The sequence below is a fragment of the Anolis sagrei genome, chromosome 11 (assembly GCF_037176765.1).
Source record: "Anolis sagrei isolate rAnoSag1 chromosome 11, rAnoSag1.mat, whole genome shotgun sequence".
Taxonomy (NCBI): domain Eukaryota; kingdom Metazoa; phylum Chordata; class Lepidosauria; order Squamata; family Dactyloidae; genus Anolis; species Anolis sagrei.
The window spans coordinates 31,981,098-32,001,700 of NC_090031.1; the positions used below are offsets into that span (position 1 = coordinate 31,981,098).

Sequence of the window (20,603 nt, forward strand, 5' to 3'; positions counted from 1 at the left end):
TTGGCACTCTGCACATGCTCAGCATCCCTTTTCCCAGCCAGGAGGGTCCTCCCTCCTTTCTGATTCCTCTGGCCTTGCTTGGCACTCTGCACATGCTCAGAGGACACATTCCCAAGCCCCTCCCCTCCTTGCATGTCCATCTCTTCCCACCCAGGAAGAGCCTGGGTAATAATCCGGCCCTCCAACAGTTGGCACTCCAATGGCACTCTGCACATGCTCAGAGGACATATTCCCAAGCCCCTCCCCTCCTTGCATGTCCAACTTTTCCCAGCCAGGAAGCTCCTCCTTCCTTTTCTGATTCCTCTTGCCTTGCTTGGCACTCTGCACATGCTCAACATCTCTTTTCCCAGCCAGGAGGCTCCTCCCTCCATTCTGATGTCTCTTGCCTTGCTTGGCACTCTGCACATGCTCAGAGGACACATTCCCAAGCCCCTCCCCTACTTGCATGTCCACCTCTCCCCCCAGCATCCCTTTTCCCAGCCAGGAAGCGCCTCCCTCCTTCTCTGATTCCTCTTGCTTTGCTTGGCACTCTGCACATGCTCAGAGGACACCCTCCCTTCTTTCCTTCCCTCCCCCCTGCCTGCTTTGGCTCCTCCCCTTTCCCCGAGGGGCGGGGCGGCGGATTTGCAGCAAAGGCGCTTAAGGGGGGATGAGCCATTCTCTCTCCTCTTCCTCCTCCTCTTCTTCCTTTGCAGATCCGCTCCCTTCTGTGACCCGAAGCAGAAGCGGCATCGTCTCCGGTGGGAAGATGAAGGTGAAGAAGGGGAGCAGCGCTGGCACCGCAGGAGGAGGAGGAATGGGCCCCGGGGGAGCGGCGGCGGCTGCCCCCCCATCTTCGGCCTCCTCCTCCTCCTCTTCCTCGGGGGCCTCTTCCTCGGCCCTTTGCAGCGAGGAGGAGCTCCTCCGCAAGGCCAGCATCAGCCCCGAGGATGTCTTGGGCCTCCCCAAGATCACCTCCGGTAAGGAAGGAAGGAAAGAAGGGTCTCCCTTGAAGCCCATCCTTTTGGGGAGAGGGTCGTCTCATTTTGGGGGGGAAATGTATTAGTTAACACAAAGCAATGGGCTTGGGAAGAAGGTCCCCCCATACCTCTCCATTTGCGCCCTGCAGATAGCAACACTAGGAAGGAAACAAGGCCCTCTTTGGGAGAGAGACAGAGGGGTGAGTTGCAAGTAATGGGGTCCCCTTTGAAGCTTATCCTTTTGGGAAAAGGTTCTTCCCCTTTTGGGGGGAAATATGGGGTACTTTATGAGCAATGGGCTTGGGAAGAGGGTCCCTCCATACCTCTCCATTTGCGCCTTGCAGATATGAACTAGGAAGGAAACAAGGCCCTCTTTGGGAGAGAGACAGAGGGGCGAGTTGCAAATAATGGGGTCCCCTTTGAAGCTTATCCTTTTAGGGAAAGGCTCATCCCCATTTGGGGGGAAAATATGGGGTACTTTGTGAGCAATGGGCTTGAGAAGAGGGTCCCCCCCCCCACCTCTCCATTTGCACCTTGCTGATATCAACAAGGAAGGAAACAAGGCCTTCTTTGGGGGAGAGAGAAAGGAGTGAGTTGCAAATAATGGGGTCCCCCTTGAAGCTCATCCTTTGAGGAAAAGGCTCATCCCCATTTGGGGCGGAAATAAAGGGAAATTTGCAAGCAATAGGCTTGGCAAGAGGGTCCCCCCAAACCTCTCCATTTGCACCTTGCAGATATCAACTAGGAAGCAAACAAGGCCCTCTTTTGGAGAGACAGAGGGGTGAATTGCAAGTAATTGGGTCCCCATTGAAGCTCATCCTTTTAGGAAACGTTTCATCTCCTTTTTGGGGGGAATATATTAGATAATTTCAAGAAATGGGCTTCGGAAGAGGGTCCCCCCAAACCTCTCCATTTGCGCCCTGCAGATATCAACACTAGGAAGGACTCAAGGCCCTCTTTGGGAGAGAGAGAGAGGAGTGAGTTGCAAGTAATGGGGTCCCCTTTGAAGCTCATCCTTTTAGAGAAAGGCTCATCCCCATTTGGGGCGGAAATAAAGGGAAATTTGCAAGCAATAGGCTTGGCAAGAGGGTCCCCCCAAACCTCTCCATTTGCACCCTGCAGATATCAACACTAGGAAGGACTCAAGGCCCTCTTTGGGAGAGAGAGAGAGGAGTGAGTTGCAAGTAATGGGGTCCCCTTTGAAGCTCATCCTTTTAGAGAAAGGCTCATCCCCATTTGGGGCGGAAATAAAGGGAAATTTGCAAGCAATAGGCTTGGCAAGAGGGTCCCCCCAAACCTCTCCATTTGCACCCTGCAGATATCAACACTAGGAAGGAAACAAGACCCTCTTTTGGAGAGACAGAGGGGTGAATTGCAAGTAATGGGGTCCCTGTTGAAGCTCATCCTTTTAGTAAAAGGTTCATGTCCTTTTTGGGGGGAAATATATTAGTTAACTTCAAGAAATAGGCTTGGGAAGAGGGTCCCCCCAAACCTCTCCATTTGCATCCTGCAGATATCAACACTAGAGAGGAAACAGGGCCCTCTTTTGGGGGGGATAAAGGGGTGTATGCAATCAATGAGGTCTTTTGGAGAGAGAGGGGGGGAAATGCAAGTAATGGAATCTCCCTTGAAGCTCATCCTTTTGGGAGCAGGATAGTCTCATTTTGGGAGGGAAAGAAAGAAATTTGCAAGTATTTGGCTTTGGAAGAGCCCCCCCCCCCCCCAAGCTCTACATTTGCGCCCTGCAGATATATCAACACTGGGAAGGAAACAGGACCCTCTTTTGGAGAGAGAGAGGGATGAATGGCAAGTAATGGGGTTCCCTTTGAAGCACATCCTTTTGGTAGCAGGATAGCCTCATTTTGGGGGGGAAATATATTAGATAACTGCAAGCAATGGGCTTCGGAGGAGGGTCCCCCCAAATCTCTCCATTTGTGTTTCAGTTATAACACTAGGAAGGAAATAGGGCCCTCTTCTGGAGAGACAAAGGGGTGGGTTGCAAGTGACAGGGTCCCCTTTGAAGCTCATCCTTTGGGGAAAGGTTCATCTCCTTTGGTGGGGGGGGGGGGGGTAATTGCAAGCAATAGGCTTGGGAAGAGGGTCCCCCCAAACCTCTCAATTTGCCTTGCAATTATCAACACTAGGAAAGAAACAGGGCCCTCTTTTGGGGGGATAAGAGGGTGAAGTGCAAGCACTGGAATGTCCTTTGAAGCTCATCCCTTTGGGAGAAGGATTGAGTCATTTTGAAGGAGAAAAAAGGGGAAATTTGCAAGCAATGGGTTCAGGAAGAGGGTCCTCCCAAACCTTTCCATTTCCACCTGGCAGTTATCAACTCTAGGAAGGAAGGAAGGCCTTCCTTTGGGGGTGGGGGGATAAAGGGATGTATTGCAAGCAAAGGAGTTCACTAAAAGGCCCCCTTTAAACCTCTTCCATTTGGGAGACAGGGCCCCCAAAAACCTCTCCGTTTTGGGAGATATACCTTCTCTTTTGGGGGGAGATCAAGGGGCAGATTGTGTGCTGTGGACTTTAGAGGAAGGGTTCTCTTTCAAGCTGTCCATTAGGAAGAAGTATCCTTTTTCGGGTGGCGAATTGCGTGGAACGGGCTTCACTTGAGGGTACCCTTTAAAGCTCTCCACTTGGGGGAAGGGTCTTATTTTTGGGGGTGTAATGAAGGGGTGAATGCAAATGGGTTTCGTGCAAGGATCACCTCGAAAGCTTTTCCATTTGTGAGAAGGGCCCTCTTTTAGGCTCAGCATTGCATGCCACTGACTTTGGAAAAGGGTCCTCTTAAACATCTCCATTGGGAGAAGGACCTTCTTACTTTGGGGAGAATACAGGGCCAGGATTGAACTCAATGGGGTTCAGACAAGGGTCCCCCCTTGCCTCCAGTAAAGGAGGACGACTCCTATTTTGGAGGCAATAATAGACTAGAATAACTTTGTTGTCACTGGACACCGTACGACGAAATTAAGCCCCATCCCTGATACACATTATATAGGTGGAATTACAAAACCAAAGCAACCATCCTTCCATGTTCTAATCGCTGTTGCACAACCCGAAATCCGACATCCGTGTGAAACCATAGAGTTCAACAGGGTAAAAGATTTTGAGCTTTCTTAAGGAGGCAGGAATTATAAAGTTCCTCCAAAGAGAGCAACCAATAAGGGGGTGAATTGGACGCAGTGGGCTTCATTCACTAAAAGGTCCCCCCAAAGGTCTCCATTCGTGCCCTGTGCATCCCCAAAAGTGAGCCATTTAGAGCCTGAAAAGAGACCCTGTTGTAGTGTTTTGGGTTTCTCCATCATTCTAACCACTTTGGGTCTCCCTGTGGAGAGAAAAAGCGGGATGTAAATAAACAATATTTATTTATCGTGTCCAAAGTGAATTGAGAATACAGCGATAATGTATGAAGACCACAAACAAAGTTAAAAACTTGGCATGATACTCAATTTGCGCTGACGATTTGGAGTGCCTCTGGTGTCACTGTGAGAAGGCCTTCCATTTTGCATGTAGCAGGGCTAAGATCGCGTTGTAGTAGCTGGTTTGTGGTTTGCTCTTCTCCACACTTGCATGTCGTGGACTCCACTTTGTGGCCCCATTTCTTAAGCTTGGCTCTGCATCTTATGTTGCCAGAGTGTAGTCTGTTCAGCTCCTTTCACATTGCTCCATCTTCTGTGTACCCAGGATGGAGTCTCTCATCCGACATCAGCCACTGATTGAGGTTCTGGGTTTTAGCCTGCCACTTTTGGACTCTTGCTTGCTGATGTGTTCCTGCAAACATCTCTGTAGATCTTAGAAAACTATTTCTTGATTTAAAGTGTTGGCGTGCTGGCTGGTATCCGAATAGAGGATGGGCCAGAGATGTCACTGCCTTGGTCCTTTCATTATTGGTTGCTACTTCCCGGCGGATGTCAGGTGGTTCAATACTGGCTAAACAGTATAATTTCTCCAGCGGTGTTGGGTGTAGACATCCCGTGATAATGCAGCATGTCTCATTAAGAGCCACATCCACTGTCTTAACATGATGATAAGTGTTCCATGCTGGGCATGTGTATTCAGCAGCAGAGTAGCCAAGCGCAAGGGCAGATGTCTTCACTGTGTCTGGTTGTGATCCCTAGGTTGTGCCAGTTTGCTTCCGAACAATTTTATTTCTATCACCCACTTTTTGCTTGATAGCCAAGCAGTGCTTCCTGCAAGTCAGGGCACAATCCAGAGTGACGCCCAGGTATTTGGGTGTGCTGCAGTGCTCCAGAGGTATGCCTTCCCAGGTGATCCTCAGAGCTCGGGATGCGTGTCTGTTCTTGAGATGAAAAGCACATGTCTGTGTTTTAGATGGGTTGGGGATCAGCTGGTTTTCCCTGTAGTCGGTGGTAAGGGCACCTAGAGCTTCGGAGAGCTTCTGTTCTACCATCTCAAAACTTCCTGCTTGAGTGGTAATGGCACGATCATCTGCATAGGTGAAGCTCTCTGTCCCTTCCTCAGAGCTCAAGATGCTTGTCTATTCTTAATAAACAAAATCATGATATTAATAATGATGGTGATGTTTTTGCTGCATCCTTGGCTTGGTTCTCCAGCCTTCCCATGAAAAAGAATTCTGATTTTCCTTGGTGAATTGGGATCCTACTCACTGGAGGCATTATAGTGCAGCCGACACAGCTTTCCCATCAATAGACTCAATAGACAGTGGCTTACGAGACCCCAAAAGAAAACGCATTTGGCTCACTCAGTGGCAGTTTTGAAAACCTAGGAAGCATGAATTGTTGAAGGCTTTCATGGTCGGAATCACTGGGTTGTTGTGTGTTTTCCAGGCTGTATGGCCATGTTCCAGAAGCATTCTCTCCTGATGTTTCACTCACATCTATGGCAGGCATCCTCAGAGTTTGTGAGGTCTGTTGGAAACTAGAAAAATATATCCACAGATAAATAAACCCAATTTTCCTGGTTTCCAGCAGACCTTACAATCTCTGAGGATGCCTGCCATAGTTGGAGGCAAAACATTAGGAGAGAATGCTTCTAGAACATGGCGAGACAGCCTAGAAAACACACAACAACCTAGGGAGCGTGACTGTACACATGGCTTGCCTTGCCTGGCTGTTGTTTTGGAGATTGCTCTTTCCAGGATTGAGTCTCAATCCTTCCCAAATTTGGATCGTCCAGACATTTGGGACTCTCGACTCTGGGATTCCCGAGTCGGAAGCAGCATCTTCTGGGAAGCAAAGTCCCAAACATTTAGGAAGACCAAGAAAGAATAACAAAGATAGTGAAGTGGCCCTTTCCACACCTCTTTTTTTCCATCCAGCAAACTTTCTCTGTTCCGATCTTCGTTCCGGGATTAAGCAGCAGGCGACTCCTTCTGCCGGCTCTCCGATTGCCCGGATTAATTCTCTTGGCCTCACGCACAGAAAGAGGGCCTCCCTCGGTGACGGAAACCTGATTAGCCCGGATGAGGAAAGAGAGGGCTCTCGTAATTCGGTCACTCGAGAGTTCGGGTTTTATGCTCGCCTCCGCTTTTCCATCCCAATCATGGCCTATGAGACTTTCCTCTTTATCAATGGCCCTATATGGGTGCAAACATGAATACTCGTATTTTTTTAATACGAGGGTGGATCAAAAAGTTTTGCCTCCTGGGTCATAAAAATGTTCTGGATGAACCTAGAAGAGCAGAAGTTTCTCCAGATTGTAACCTGAACTGTCCTCTACTCAAAACTACCCTTCAATATAGTCACCATCAATTTGGACACATAGACGCCATCGTTTAACCCAAGCATCCAAGCCATTTTGGAAAAATTCAGGGTTTTGCTTCGTGCCCTGTGATTTCAGAATTGTTTTAATGTCAATTCAAGTCACTTCAGCACCTGTAAAATCAAAACTGTTATCAGTTCTGGGTTGTAAATTGTATCCTAACCTAAAGAGACTTATATCATTACACATGTGCAGTTTCAGCGTCCTGTGATAAATAGAAGTGGGTCAGGGGAAATCTTTAATTTTTGTGTCCAGCACCTATCAATAACCTGGCTGCAGATCTCTGAACTAATTGAAGTTTCCAGACACTCTTCAGGGGCAACCCCATGTAGATCCCGTTACAGTAGTCTAAATGGGATATAACCACAGCATGGACCACCATGGCCAAGTCCGGCTTCTCAAGGTACGGTGCACAAGTAATTGTGCGAAGGTCCTCCTGGGTCTCCTGGCTTGGCGATGAGTCCAGGAGAATCCTCAAGCTGCGCGCTTGTGTCTTCAGCGGGAGTGGGACCCCATCCAGCACAGGTTGTACAACCTTCTTTGGCTACAAATTGAATGATGTCTCTCATCCAGCATCAGCCACTGATTGAGGTTCCGCGTTTTAGCCTGTCACTTTTGGACTCTTGCTTGCTGAGGTTTTCCTGCGAGTATCTCTGTAGGTCTTAGAAAACTATTTCTTGATTTAAGCTGTTGGCGTGTTGTCTGATATCCAAACGGGATGAGCCATAGATGTCACTGCCTTTGTTCTTTCATTATTGGCTGCTACTTCCAGGCGGATGTCAGGTGGTTCAATACTGGCTAAACAGTATAATTTCTCCAGTGATGTTGGGTGTGGACATCCCGTGATAATGCGGCATGTCTCATTAAGAGCCACATCTACTGCTTTAGCGTGGTGAGATGTGTTCCACACTGAGCATGCGTACTCAGCAGTAGAGTAGCAAAATGCAAGGGCAGATGTCTTCATTGTGTCTGGTTGTGATCCCCAGGTTGTGCCAGTCAGCTTTTGTACGATATTATTTCTAGCACTTACTTTTTGCTTGATAGCCAAGCAGTACTTCTTATGAGTCAGAAGAAAATCCAGGATAATTCCCAGGTATTTGGGTGTAGGAAGTGCTCCTGTGGGATTCCAGGTCATTCTCAGAGCTTGAGATGCTTGTCTGTTCTGAAGGTAAAAAGCACACGTCTGCATTTTAGATGGATTAGGAGTCAGCTGTTTTTCCCTGTAATAGGCATTAAGAGCACCTAAAGCTTCAGAGAGTTTCTGTTTGACCGTTTCAAAGCTCCCTGCTTGAATGGTGATGGCATGATTATCAGCATAGATCAAACTCTGTCCAAAACTATGGGCCAAAACTAACAAAATGAAGTTCAAGAGGGACAAATGCAAGAGACTCCACTTAGGCAGAAAAAACGAAATGCAAAGATACAAAATGGGGGACAAGGCCTGGCAGAACGTGTGAAAAAGATCTTGGAGTCCCCGTGGACAACAAGTTAAACATGAACCAACAACGTGATGTGGCGGCAAAAAAAGCCAATGGGATTCTGGCCTGCATCAATAGGAGCATAGTGTCTAGATCTAGGGAAGTCATGCTACTCCTCTATTCTGTTTTGGTTAGACCACATCTGGAATATTGTGTCCAATTCTGGGCACCACAATTCAAGAGAGATATTGACAAGCTGGAATGTGTCCAGAGGAGGGCAACTAAAATGATCAAGGGTCTGGAGAACAAGCCCTATGAAGAGCGGCTTAAAGAGCTGGGCATGTTTAGCCTGAAGAAGAGAAGGCTGAGAGGGGATATGACAGCCATGTATAAATATGTGAGAGGAAGCCACAGGGAGGAGGGAGCAAGCTTGTTTTCTGCTTCCCTGGAGACTAGGACGCAGTGGAACAATGGCTTCAAACTACAAGAGAGGAGATTCCACCTGAACATGAGGAAGAACTTCCTGACTGTGAGAGCCGTTCAGCAGTGGAACTCTCTGCCCCAGAGTGTGGTGGAGGCTCCTTCTTTGGAAGCTTTTAAACAGAGGCTGGATGGCCATCTGTCAGGGGTGATTTGAATGCAATATTCCTGCTTCTTGGCAGGGGGTTGGACTGGATGGCCCACGAGGTCTCTTCCAACTCTATGATTCTATTTGTATAAATGTTGAACATTGGGAGCAAGAGCACCTAAAGCTTCGGAGAGCTTCTGTTCAACCATTTCCAAGCTCACTGCTATAGTGGTGATGGCATGATAATCAGCATAGATTAAACTCTCTGTCCCTTCTGGCAGTAGCTGGTCATTTGTATAAATGTTGAACATTGGGAGCAAGAGTACCTAAAGCTTCGGAGAGCTTCTGTTCAACCATTTCCAGGCTCCCTGCTTGAGTGGTGATGGCACGATCGTCAGCATAGATTAAACTCTCTGTCCCTTCTGACAGTAACTGGTCATTTGTATAAATGTTGAACATTGGGAGCAAGAGCACCTAAAGCTTCGGAGAGCTTATTTTCAACCATTTCCAAGCTCCCTGCTTGAGTGGTGATGGCACGATCATCAGCATAGATGAAACTCCCTGTCCCTTCTGGCAGTAGCTGGTCATTTGTATAAATGTTGAACATTGGGAGCAAGATTACCTAAAGCTTCGGAGAGCTTCTGTTCAACCATGTCCAGGCTCCCTACTTTAGTGGTGATGGCACGATCGTCAGCATAGATGAAACTCTCTGTCCCTTCTGGCAGTGAATGGTCATTTGTGTAAATGTTAAACACTGATGGAGCAAGCACACTCCCCTGAGGCAGGCCATTCTTCTGTTCCCACCATCTGCTTCTCTGGCCCTGGAACTCAACAAAAAAGCTCCTGTTTTGTAGCAGGTTTCCTGTGAAGTGGGTGAGGTGGTCGTCCTTTGGGATATTATAGATTTTTCGCTGGAGGAGGTGATGATTTACAGTATCATAAGCTCCTGACAAATCTGTGAAGACAGCTCCTGCTGCCTTTCAAAACCATCTTCTATGTGCTGAGTCAGGTTCAACAGCTTTTGCGTTTCCTGAAACCAGCTTGCAGTGGGATCATACATGTGTTGATTTTTTCCATAATTCTATGCAAAATAAGTTTGTCCAGAACTTTGTAAACATGGCATAACAAGGAGATTGGTCTAATAATAATAATAATAATAATAATAATAATAATACAACATCTATGGATGCGGAATCTGTGGATATAGAGGGCCAACTATACTTTTAACAAAATAACCAGAACTACAATCAAAACCTATGGAACTAGTGCATAATATATCCAAGCGAGCCGCCGTCTCTGTGCAGAGAACAGTTGGTGGTTGGCTAAGCTCCTGGCTGCAAAAAAAAGAACAGAAATCCACCTGAATGACGCAGGGACACCTGGCGAACCCTCCTCGCACCAACGCACAAACACACGCCAAAACCCATCTGGGGAACAAGGAGATAATGCCTTACCTCAAAGGGATTTGGTTAAGATAAGTTCATTAGCGGTTGCCACGGCTCAAACGAAACGGGGACAGGCGAGCTAAAAATAGGAGGTTGATCCGCCAAGGAAAAACGGATGATGGAACGGCTCCGGAGTCAAAATTGGCCCCTGTATTGCAGTCTATCGGTGCACACCATGCAAATATCATCTACGTATAGCGCTACGTTCCAAAGGTCAGTTGTGCTATTTCATAGAATTATAGAGTTGGAAGAGACTGCATGGGTCATCTAGTCCAACACCCTTCAGTGCTGGAAAAGCACAATCAAAGCACCCCCGACAGATGGCTATCCAGGCTCTGTGTCAAAGTTTCCAAGGAATGAGCTTCCAAAGGACTCCAAGGCAGAGAGTTCCACTGTTGAACAGTTCGTATGGTCTGGAAGTTCTTTCCAGTAGTTTGAACCCATTATTCCGAGTCCTAGTCTCAAAACAAGCTTGTCCCTCTTCCTTATGACATTCTTACACGTATAGAATCATAGAGTTGGAAGAGACCTCATAGGCCATCCAGTCCAACCCCCTGCCAAGAAGCAGGAAAATCTCATTCAAAGCACCCCCAACAAATGGCCATCCAGCCTCAGTTTAAAAGCTTCCAAAGAAGAAGCCTCCATCACACTCCGGGGCAGAGAGTTCCACTGCTGAACAGCTCTCACAGTCAGGAAGTTCTTGTATACATGGCTCTCATGTCTCCTCTCAGCCTTCTCTTCTGCAGGATTCCAAAGCAGAGAGTTCCACTGTTGAACATCCCCAGATGCTAAACATCTTTAAGGCGCTCCTCATGGGGATTATTCATGACTCCAGACCATTGATCATTTTAGTCACCCTTTTCCTCTGGACACCTTCTGGCTTAGAGTCAATCTCGCTCTCTCTTTTTAAATAGTATTTATTGAATTTTTGGGTGTAAATGGATTAAAACTAAAAATTAAGGACAAGAAAATAAAAAACATAAAAAACCCACAAAAAAACCAATGACAAAATATGTATTGAAACAGACAACCCCCAATACAAATCTACTACTTTGAACTGTGTTGGACACAATCTTCCAGGTAAAGTGGTCTGACCAAAGTAGAATCCGAAGGCACCGTGACTTCTTCCCTCGATGTAGACACTAGACCTCTTTGGATGCAGTCCAAAATCCCATTGGCTTTTTGAGCTGCTGCATCACACTCTTGGATCACGTTCAACTTGTTCCTCACCAAGACCTTTCTCGCGTGGACTGTTGTCGAGCCAGGCATCATCCATTCTGTATCTTTGCATTTCATTTCTTTCTGCCTAAGTGTCATATCTTACATTTGTCCTTGTTGTGTTAGTTTTGGCTAGTCAGCGCTCTTCCTAAAGAAATAAGGGGGAGTAACAGGAGCTTTTTTGTTGAGTACCAGGGTCAGAGACACAGATGGCGAAAACAGAAGAACGACCTGCCTCAGGGGACCGTGCTTGCTACATCAATGTTTAACATTTACACAAATGACCAGCCACTGCCAGAAGGGACAGAGAGGTTCATCTATGCTGACGATCGTGCCATCACCGCTCGAGCAGGGAGCTTTGAAAGGGTAGAACAGAAGCTCTCTGAAGCTTTAGGTGCTCTTACTGCCTCTTACAGGGAAAACCCGCTGATTCCTAATCCATCTAAAACGCAGACATATGCTTTCCACCTTAAGAACAGACAAGCATCTCGAGCTCTGAGGAAACGATCTATACTGATGATCATGCCATCACCGCTCAAGCAGGGAGCTTTGAAATAACTGAACAGAAGCTCTCTAAAGCTTTAGGTGCTCTTACTGCCTCTTACAGGGAAAACCAGCTGATTCCTAATCCATCTAAAACGCAGACATATGCTTTCCACCTTAAGAACAGACAAGCATCTCGAGCTCTGAGGAAACGATCTATGCTGACGATCGTGCCATCACTGCTCAAGCAGGGAGCTTTGAAATGGTTGAACAAAAACTCTGAAGCTTTAGGTGCTCTTACTGCCTATTACAGGGAAAACCAGCTGATTCCTAATCCATCCAAAACACGTACATGTTTAATCTATGCTGACGAACGTGCCATCACTGCTCAAGCAGGGAGCTTTGAAATGGTTGAGCAGAAGCTCTCCGAAGCTTTAGGTACTCTTACTGCCTATTACAGAAAATCATTACCATTAGCTGTCTGCATCCATGGATTTTCTTCTTATTGAAAGGCATTACAATCTTCCCTCTGTATCCACAGATTCTGCATCCACTGATATTATTATTAAAAATAATTATAGTTGGTTCTCCGTATCCATGGATTCAGCGTCCATAAATATAATAGCAATAATAAATGATAACAGTATCATCCCAGTTGTCCCTCTCTATCCACAGATTCTGCATCCACGAATATATGTGTATATATATATAGAGAGAGAGATGTAAAGGGAAAGTTTTCCCCTGACATTATGTCTAGTCATATCCAACTCTGAAGGTTGGCGCTCATCTCCATTTCTAAGCTGAAGAGCCGGCATTGCCCGTAGACACCTCCAAGGTCATGTGGCCGACATGACTGCATGGAGCGCCCTTACCTTCCTGCCGGAGCAGTACCTATTGATCTACTCACATTTACATGTTTTTGAACTGCCAGGTGGGCAGAAGCTGAAGCTAATAGTGGGAGCTCATCCTGCTCCCCAGATTTGAACCTCCAGTCTTTCGGTCAGCAAGTTCAGCAGCTCAGTGATTCAACCCGCTGCACCACCATGGGGCTATATGTGTGTGTGTGTGTGTGTGTGTGTGTGTTTGATGCATCATTTTCCAACCGTTGAAACTCAAAACTTCTTTCTCACCATTCAGTTTTGTTTCAATATTCAGTATTCCTTAGCTCCTGGTTTCTGTGCTTTTGGATGTAGCATGGACACAGCCTTAGAAAAACTGCCTTTCTTCACAAGGGCTGTCCAGGGAAGTTCTTCCTGGCCTACTTTTGGATGCATGCCTTCACCTTCTAGGTCTTTCTGGGTCTCTCTATGGCTCCAGAAGCGTTTTCGTCTTAGACCTGACGTCTTTTAAGAGAGCAGCTGACCTCGCCGGTCGGTTACTCAACCAAAGCTGGTTAAGCAACAGACTTGTTCGGTGACCGCGTTGTGGAGAAAGGTGCAGATGGGGCTTTTGCACCGTGTTAATCCCTTCCTTTTTCTCCAATAATAATAACAACAGTAATAATCAGCAGCAGCCATGCAATTGGGTTGGACTAGATGACCTTTGGGGGTCCCCTTCCAACCCTAAGAATCTGAGCCGAAGTCACATTCCCCAACTTCTATCTCTTGAGAATTATAATAATAATATTTAAAAATAAATATTATAATAATAACCTCATCATGCGTATGTGTATCTGTTTGCATATATGTTTGCTCCAGAAAGGCTAGGTGAAGTGGCCCTTTGTGACATCAGTGGAAGGCCTTTGTTTTAATGGCTTGTGGGTTTTACGTATCCATGTAGATTATTATTATTATTACAGTTTGGACATGTGTCCCCAAAGGATGCATGGAGCAGCATTGTATGATGAGCATAATGAGTGTCTTATTTCGACTTGTGTCTCATTATATTTCATTATTTATGACATTTATGACAAGATATATATACATACAATATATTATATTGTTAGCATAGTACAATATCAGTATTAAATATTACTAAATTGTACTATATCATTATATTGTAATATTATTAGTAATATTACATGTACTATAAATATATAATTATAATATATTATTATTATATTGCATTGTAATATTATAAATATTATATGTATATACAATATATTATATTATATAGCACAGAAGACAAGGTGAAACTTTCCTCTAACTGTCGTATGCATTATAGATGTCCCAATATTCCAAAACCCAAACCAAAGCACTTCTAGCCTTGCACACACGAACGTATCCACATCAGTGACATGGACTCCACGGCAACCCTGGCCCAGTATTGCTGCCATGGCAATGGTTGGACCATCTCCCAGGATCCCCGGTTGGAATAGCATGGCCAATCTATGTACTGCAGATCCCAGAATCCCCAAACCCAATGGCCGTCGCAAAGTGGGCAACTCAGGATGCGGAGGGAAAGTCCCGTCCCTGGCCCATTTTGACAAAAGGCCATTTCTGGCCCGCAAAGCCGCTTATCACTTTGGCTGTCAGAGGGCAAAGCCTCTTAGCACGGCAGCAGCGACCCAAAGGCCGTGCATAAATTAGGCAAATGGGCATGCCTGCTTTGCATTACTTATGCTTCTGCTCAGCGCAGTGCATTGAAATGGCATTGCGGTTGCAACTTCCACCGAAAAGGAAGTTGCCTGCCCATTTGCCTGCCTTTATTAGTATTATCGTTATCATCATTTGAGTCTCAATCGAGAAATAAAAGTGGATATAAATAATAATAATAATAATTATTATTATTATTATTATTTGAAACACAACAATATGAGTCCACAGCAGACACTCTTCTGACTGTTGCATTGAATCACATGTCGGACACTTCCCAAGGGTCTAGGACTGTGTGATGTATTATTATTATTATTAGAAACACAACAAGATGAGTCCACAGCAGACACTCTGCTGGCTGTTGTATTGAATCACATGTCAGACACTTCCCAAGGGTCTAGGACTGTGTGATGTATCGGCGAATAATGTGTTCAGATCCCAGTAAGGCGGCCTTTTGCAGCTGGCAGGTGGTCATTTTGTCACCGCCTATTGTGTTTAAGTGCAGGCCAAGGTCTTGAGGCACTGCACCCAGTGTGCCGATCACCACTGGGACCACCTTGACTGGCTTGTGCCAGAGTCTTTGCAGTTCGATCTTCAAATCCTCATAACGTGTCAGCTTTTCCAGTTGTTTCTCTGCAATCCTGCTGTCACCTGGGATTGCAACATCAACGATCCATACTTTGTTTTTTAACACGATTGTGAGGTCAGGAGTATTATGCTCCAAAACTCTGTCTGTCTGAATCCAGAACAAAATTGTGATGAAATAACAGAGGAGTTTGGCATGTTTATTTTCTGTAACTCTTTCCGGCTTGTGATCCCACCAGTTCTTTCTTGCAGGCAGATGGTATTTGTGGCACAAATTCCAATGAATCCTCTGAGCAATGGTGTTGTGCCTCTGCTTGTAGTCTGTCTGCGTGATCTTCTTGCAGCAGCTGAGGATGGGATCGATTGTTTCGCCTGCTTCCTTGCAGAGTCTACGCTAGGGATCTGTCGTTGACTTTTCAATTCTGGCTTTGATGGCATTGGTTCTAATGGCTTGTTCTTAGGCTGCCAGAATCAGGCCCTCCTTAGCATTAGGATCTCAATCAAGTAATAAGAGTGAATAATAATAATAATAATAATAATAATAGGAGGAGGAGGTGTGTGTATATATTCCTGCCTGTCATTATTAATAGCATTAGGGCCTCAATTAAAAGGCAAGAGTGGATATAAATAATGATGCCAATAATAATAATAATAATAATAATAATAATAATAATAATAGGGTGTTTATATAGCCCTCCAGTCATTATTTATAGCATTAGGGTCTGAATTAAGATATAAGAATGGGATATTACTACTACTATTACTACTACTAATAATAATGTCATTATTTAATAGTAGTATAATATTTATTATTATATTTTAACATTTGATTTTATTGATTAATATATTATAATTATATATTTATATTACACTAGCCATCCCCTGCAACGCATTGCTGTGGCCCAGTCTGTGTATATGTGTTTTGTGTGTATTTGTGTATATGTGTATGTGTGTTTGTGTATATATGTCCGAGTCCCTTGGAGAGATGATAGTGGGGTACAAATAAAGTATTATTATTATTATTATTATGTGGTTTTGCGCATGAGTTGTATTTTTTTTAAATTTTGGCTTTTTAAATCTCTTCCACTGTGTTTTTCAGTGTTTTTGTGAGTGATGGTCACTCGTTGGCCTGATAGGTGTCTTGTATCCAAATTTCATGTCAATTGGTCCAGTGGTTCTTGAGTTATGTTAATCCCACAAACTAACATTACATTTTTATTTATATAGATGTAATATTACTAATAATATTACAACATATACTGATATTGTACTATGCTAATAATATAATATATTGTATGTATATATATCTTGTAAGCCGCTCTGGGGTGAGAAGGGCGGCTTATAAGTGTCATAAATTAATAAATAATAATACTATATTCGTATTAATAGAATATTATATGTTAATATTGATATAATTCATATGAACCTGTCAAAATTGGGACTCAAGGCCTGGCGCAAGGTCAGACTCAATAGCTTTTGTGGGTTCTAACTCTATGAATTTGTAGGATTTTTCCTTAACGAGGCTGTTTCCCCCCTCTTTCCAGATTATTTATGCACCCCAGAGGAGAATGTGTACAAGATAGATTTCACTCGCTTCAAAATCAGAGACATGGAGTCCGGCACCGTCTTGTTTGAGATCACCAAACCCTCAGCTTCAGGTACGTTTCCGGCCATCAATCCTCATAATAAGTGAGCTCGGTCTGGTTTTTGCTCCCATTTTGATGAATATAAATTCAATGCATTTGAGAGCAGTGGATGGAGTCTCTCTGCTCAAGGGGATGTCTTTCTCTGTGTTGATATCTATCTATTTTATGTTCCAGAGCGTGAACACAGCAACAAGAAGGACATCGACCCCAACGCTGGGCGGTTTGTGCGCTACCAGTTCACGCCGGCCTTCCTTCGGCTGCGGCAAGTTGGAGCCACGTAAGTCGCCGGGATGCCTTTAAAGGCTTTCTTAGTGCAACGCTATAGCAGTCTTAGTCCGGAAGTCCTTCCTTCCAATAGGATCCACAGTTCTAAAATAGGTCATCTCTAGGCATTTCCTAGGTCCTCCAGCACAACTCGTGCCAGGTAGAAAATTCTGTATTAGATCAAAATGCATTGTATATAATTCCATTGTGTAAAAATACAGTTCTAATGAACATGTGGTCACAGCACATTCCACTGAAAGGATTATGAAAGGAATGACCCTAGAGCAGTGGTTCTCACCCTGTGGGTCCACAGCATGTCTTGCTATGCTTGTGAGTATCTCTGTATACTGATAGCAGACCTGTAAATAGTTCTAAGTAGCAATGACTGAAGAGTAAACCTCCCAAGGAGTCTAGGTATTACAGTATAGTGGTATAGGACACTATACTAATATTGTGATGCGCTAATCATATAATATATTGTATAGTAAAGGTAAAGGTTTTCCCGACATTAAGTCCAGTCATATCCAACTCTCGGGGTTGGTGCTCATCTCCATTTCTAAACCAAAGAGCCGGCGTTGATCATAGACACCTCCAAGGTCATGTGGCCGCATGACTGCATGGAGAGCAGTTACCTTCCTGCCGGAGCGGTATCTATTGATCTACGCACATTTGTAGGTTTTTGAACTGCTAGGTTGGCAGAAGCTGGGGCTAACAACGGGTGCTCACCCCAATCCCTGGATTTGAACTGGTGACCTTTTGGTCAGAAAGTTCAGCAGCTCAGTGGATTAATCTAATATATTGTATACACATATAATATTGATAATAATATTATAATGTAATATAATAGAATACTAATAATACAATATAATATATATTTTATATTACATATAATATTACTAATAATATTACAGTATAGTGGTATAGTACAGTATAGTAAAATATAATACTAATATGCTATGCTAATAATATAATATATTGTATGTACATATAACTTGTAAGTAGCTCTGAGTCCTCTTTGGGATGAGAAGGGTGGGATATAAATGTCATAAATAAATAAATAACGTTTCTATTTGATTTTGTACACAATGACACAAGGTATCCAGGGCATTGTTCCCCCCAAGTTTCAGAAACATTCGCACATCTTTGGTGTAGCCAATAGCTGTAACGATGAGGAGGGAAAGGAGCTCCTAAGGTTCCCCATTGGCACAGTTACTTAACGAAAAAGTAACTAAAAATTGGTTATTACATGTAATTTTACTAATAATATTACAGTATAGTGGTATAGTACAGTATAGTAATATATAATACTAATATTGTGCTATGCTAATAATATAATATATTAGCTGTCCCCTGCCATGTATTGCTGTGGCCCAGTCTGTGTATATGTGCTTTGTGTGTGTATATATATATTTACGTATATGTGTATATATGTGTATTTGTGTTTATATATGTGGTTTTGCGCATGTGTTATAATGTATTTTTATTTTTTGCTTTTAAAGTCTTTTCTGCTGTATTTTTCACTGTTTTTATGGTCACTCGTTGGCCTGATACGTGTATAGTATCCAAATTTGGTGTCAATTCATCCAGTGGTTTTTGAGTTATGTTAAATCCCACAAACAAACATTACATTTTTATTTATATAGATTGTATGTACATATAACTTGTAAGCTGCTTCGAGTTCCCTTCAGGGTGAGAAGGGCAGGATATCAAATGTCGTAAATAATAATAAAATAAAGGAATGTTATTATCCAAGCGGTGACCTACTAAAAAAGGTCAGAGGTGGGATATGAATCTCTGCTGTGACCAAGACTCTGCAGTGTCTTAGGTAGGAACTTGTCTTGGCTTGCCTTGGAGGCGGTCAGTCCCATTGCACAACTGGAGGAGATCATGAGAGGAGGAATTCACATGTGTGTTTTACTCTCTCCCCCCCCCCCCCCCAAATGACAAATCAGTGGTCTGCTCACGCCTTTACTTCCCTTTTTCCCAGGGTGGAGTTCACGGTGGGTGACAAGCCTATCAACAACTTCCGCATGATCGAGCGGCACTACTTCCGGGACCAGCTCCTCAAGAGCTTCGACTTTGAGTTCGGCTTCTGCATCCCCAGCAGCAAGAACACTTGCGAGCACATCTATGAGTTCCCTCAGCTCTCTGAAGACCTCAGTGAGTAGCACCATTCAGTCCCTAGAACCCCAAACAAAGCTGCGGGTGCAATGCTCCGTCCCCCTTAATCATATTTCTTCTTTTCCTTCCCAGTCCAAGAAATGATCATCCATCCCTACGAGACCCAGTCGGACAGTTTCTACTTTGTGGACAACAAATTGGTCATGCACAACAAAGCCGACTATTCCTACAGCGGCGGGCCGTGACCCACGAGAGATGTAGTTCCCTGTAGGAAACGGGCCCCGGGTCCCGCGCATCGGCGTCACAGAGGACATCGGCGGCGCGGAAATGGGAGTTTTGCGTTTAGTCTGAGCTTCACGAGGAAAGACCCCGTTTCCCGCCTCTCCCATCGTCCTCGAAAATCATAGCACTGTGTAGGACAAAGGTATATTTCGAGTCTCGGATCTTTTGGGACACAATGCCCCCTCCCCTCGTTTTGTCGGATTTCAGCTCCTTGGAGGCTCCCCGGAGCAGAGACTTTGGATTCGGATTCCTTCACTCTTTGAACACAAAGCACAAGGAGGAGTACTAAAATAACCCATTGACTTGGTAGCCTATGGGGTGTTGGGGAGACTCAAAAAGTCTTGTCCGGGGACCGAATAGATCTCTCATTTTGGGGGGTTTATGGGGAGCACTTCTCCATTACTGTGAAAACGCGAGATCCCCGTTGATGTTGTTGGAAGGATAAGGGGTCCGTATGTTAATGTCGTATTCATTCTCGTCTTCCTCGCACCTCGAACGGTCTGATAAGCTGATGTTATCCCCGATTTGCGGTGTATTCATCATATATTCGTAATTTACGAGGGGGCTTCCTCCAAAATGCTCTTCCATTGACCCAAGAGTGCAAACCTACTTTCCAAGGTTTTATTATTTATCTCTTTCCTTTCCAATTAGAGTAAATAGTTGGCCCTTCGAATGGAGATTAAGGGAAGGCAATTTCACTCAGTTTAATTTTTCTTTTTGTGTGTATTCCTGTGTGTTTTGGCTCAGTATCTGCATTTGTGTGGGTCCAAACAAAACGTCTAGGCTGAATGTCCTTTCACCAGAAATTCTCCCAAAATTGTGAGAGGGAGAGAGCTAGAAAGACCCTTCTTTTCAGTGCAAATTCCCTTCCTGTGCATAAAACGATTGGACATGGGGACGATGGGTTTTGTAGTCCCATCATTTTTGAACGGTTTCCCATTGAGACAGAGGACTCTCCAGAGATAGCGTTGAATTTTGTTTTCTAGTTGGTCCACATTAATAGGATGCTATTTAATAAATCAGAACAGAAGGGTTTTATTCGCAGCTGGCGAAATGGGGTTCTATATCAGAGGAAAGAAATCCTAAATGTACAGAAAAAGAAATTAAATAAGATTATGATGAAACCTTTTTTGTTTGTATGAATTGTATGGTTGTCTGATAAGTGTGTGTGTGTAAATGGTATCTTATTTATATATGGTGTATGTGTGTGTATTCACTTGATGTGTGTATGTAGCTCTATCTGGTGTATGTGTGTGTACATATATATATATATAGTGTGTGTGTGTGTGTGTGTATACATGCACACACACACACCATAGAATAGATACCGATATCTGG

At 44.3% G+C, this 20,603-nt stretch overlaps 1 protein-coding gene across 1 annotated transcript; it reads left to right on the forward strand.

The window, feature by feature from the left end:
• The first annotated feature begins 358 nt into the window (after positions 1 to 358).
• On the forward strand, positions 359 to 20,389 carry UNC119 (unc-119 lipid binding chaperone). Its single transcript, XM_060756772.2, has 5 exons — positions 359 to 959; positions 16,497 to 16,610; positions 16,773 to 16,875; positions 18,850 to 19,022; positions 19,116 to 20,389. The coding sequence occupies exons 1-5, from the start codon at positions 650 to 652 to the stop codon at positions 19,226 to 19,228; spliced, it is 813 nt and encodes a 270-aa protein (XP_060612755.2). The 5' UTR covers positions 359 to 649; the 3' UTR covers positions 19,229 to 20,389.
• The last annotated feature ends 214 nt before the right edge of the window (positions 20,390 to 20,603 follow it).

Excerpts from the sequence above, each read along its gene's own strand:
- UNC119 (XM_060756772.2), top strand. The coding sequence starts at position 650 with ATGAGCCATTCTCTCTCCTCTTCCTCCTCCTCTTCTTCCTTTGCAGAT. Across the intron at positions 16,876-18,849 it reads CTGCGGCAAGTTGGAGCCAC|GGTGGAGTTCACGGTGGGTG; the intron begins GTAAGTCGCCGG and ends CCTTTTTCCCAG. Across the intron at positions 19,023-19,115 it reads TCAGCTCTCTGAAGACCTCA|TCCAAGAAATGATCATCCAT; the intron begins GTGAGTAGCACC and ends TTTCCTTCCCAG.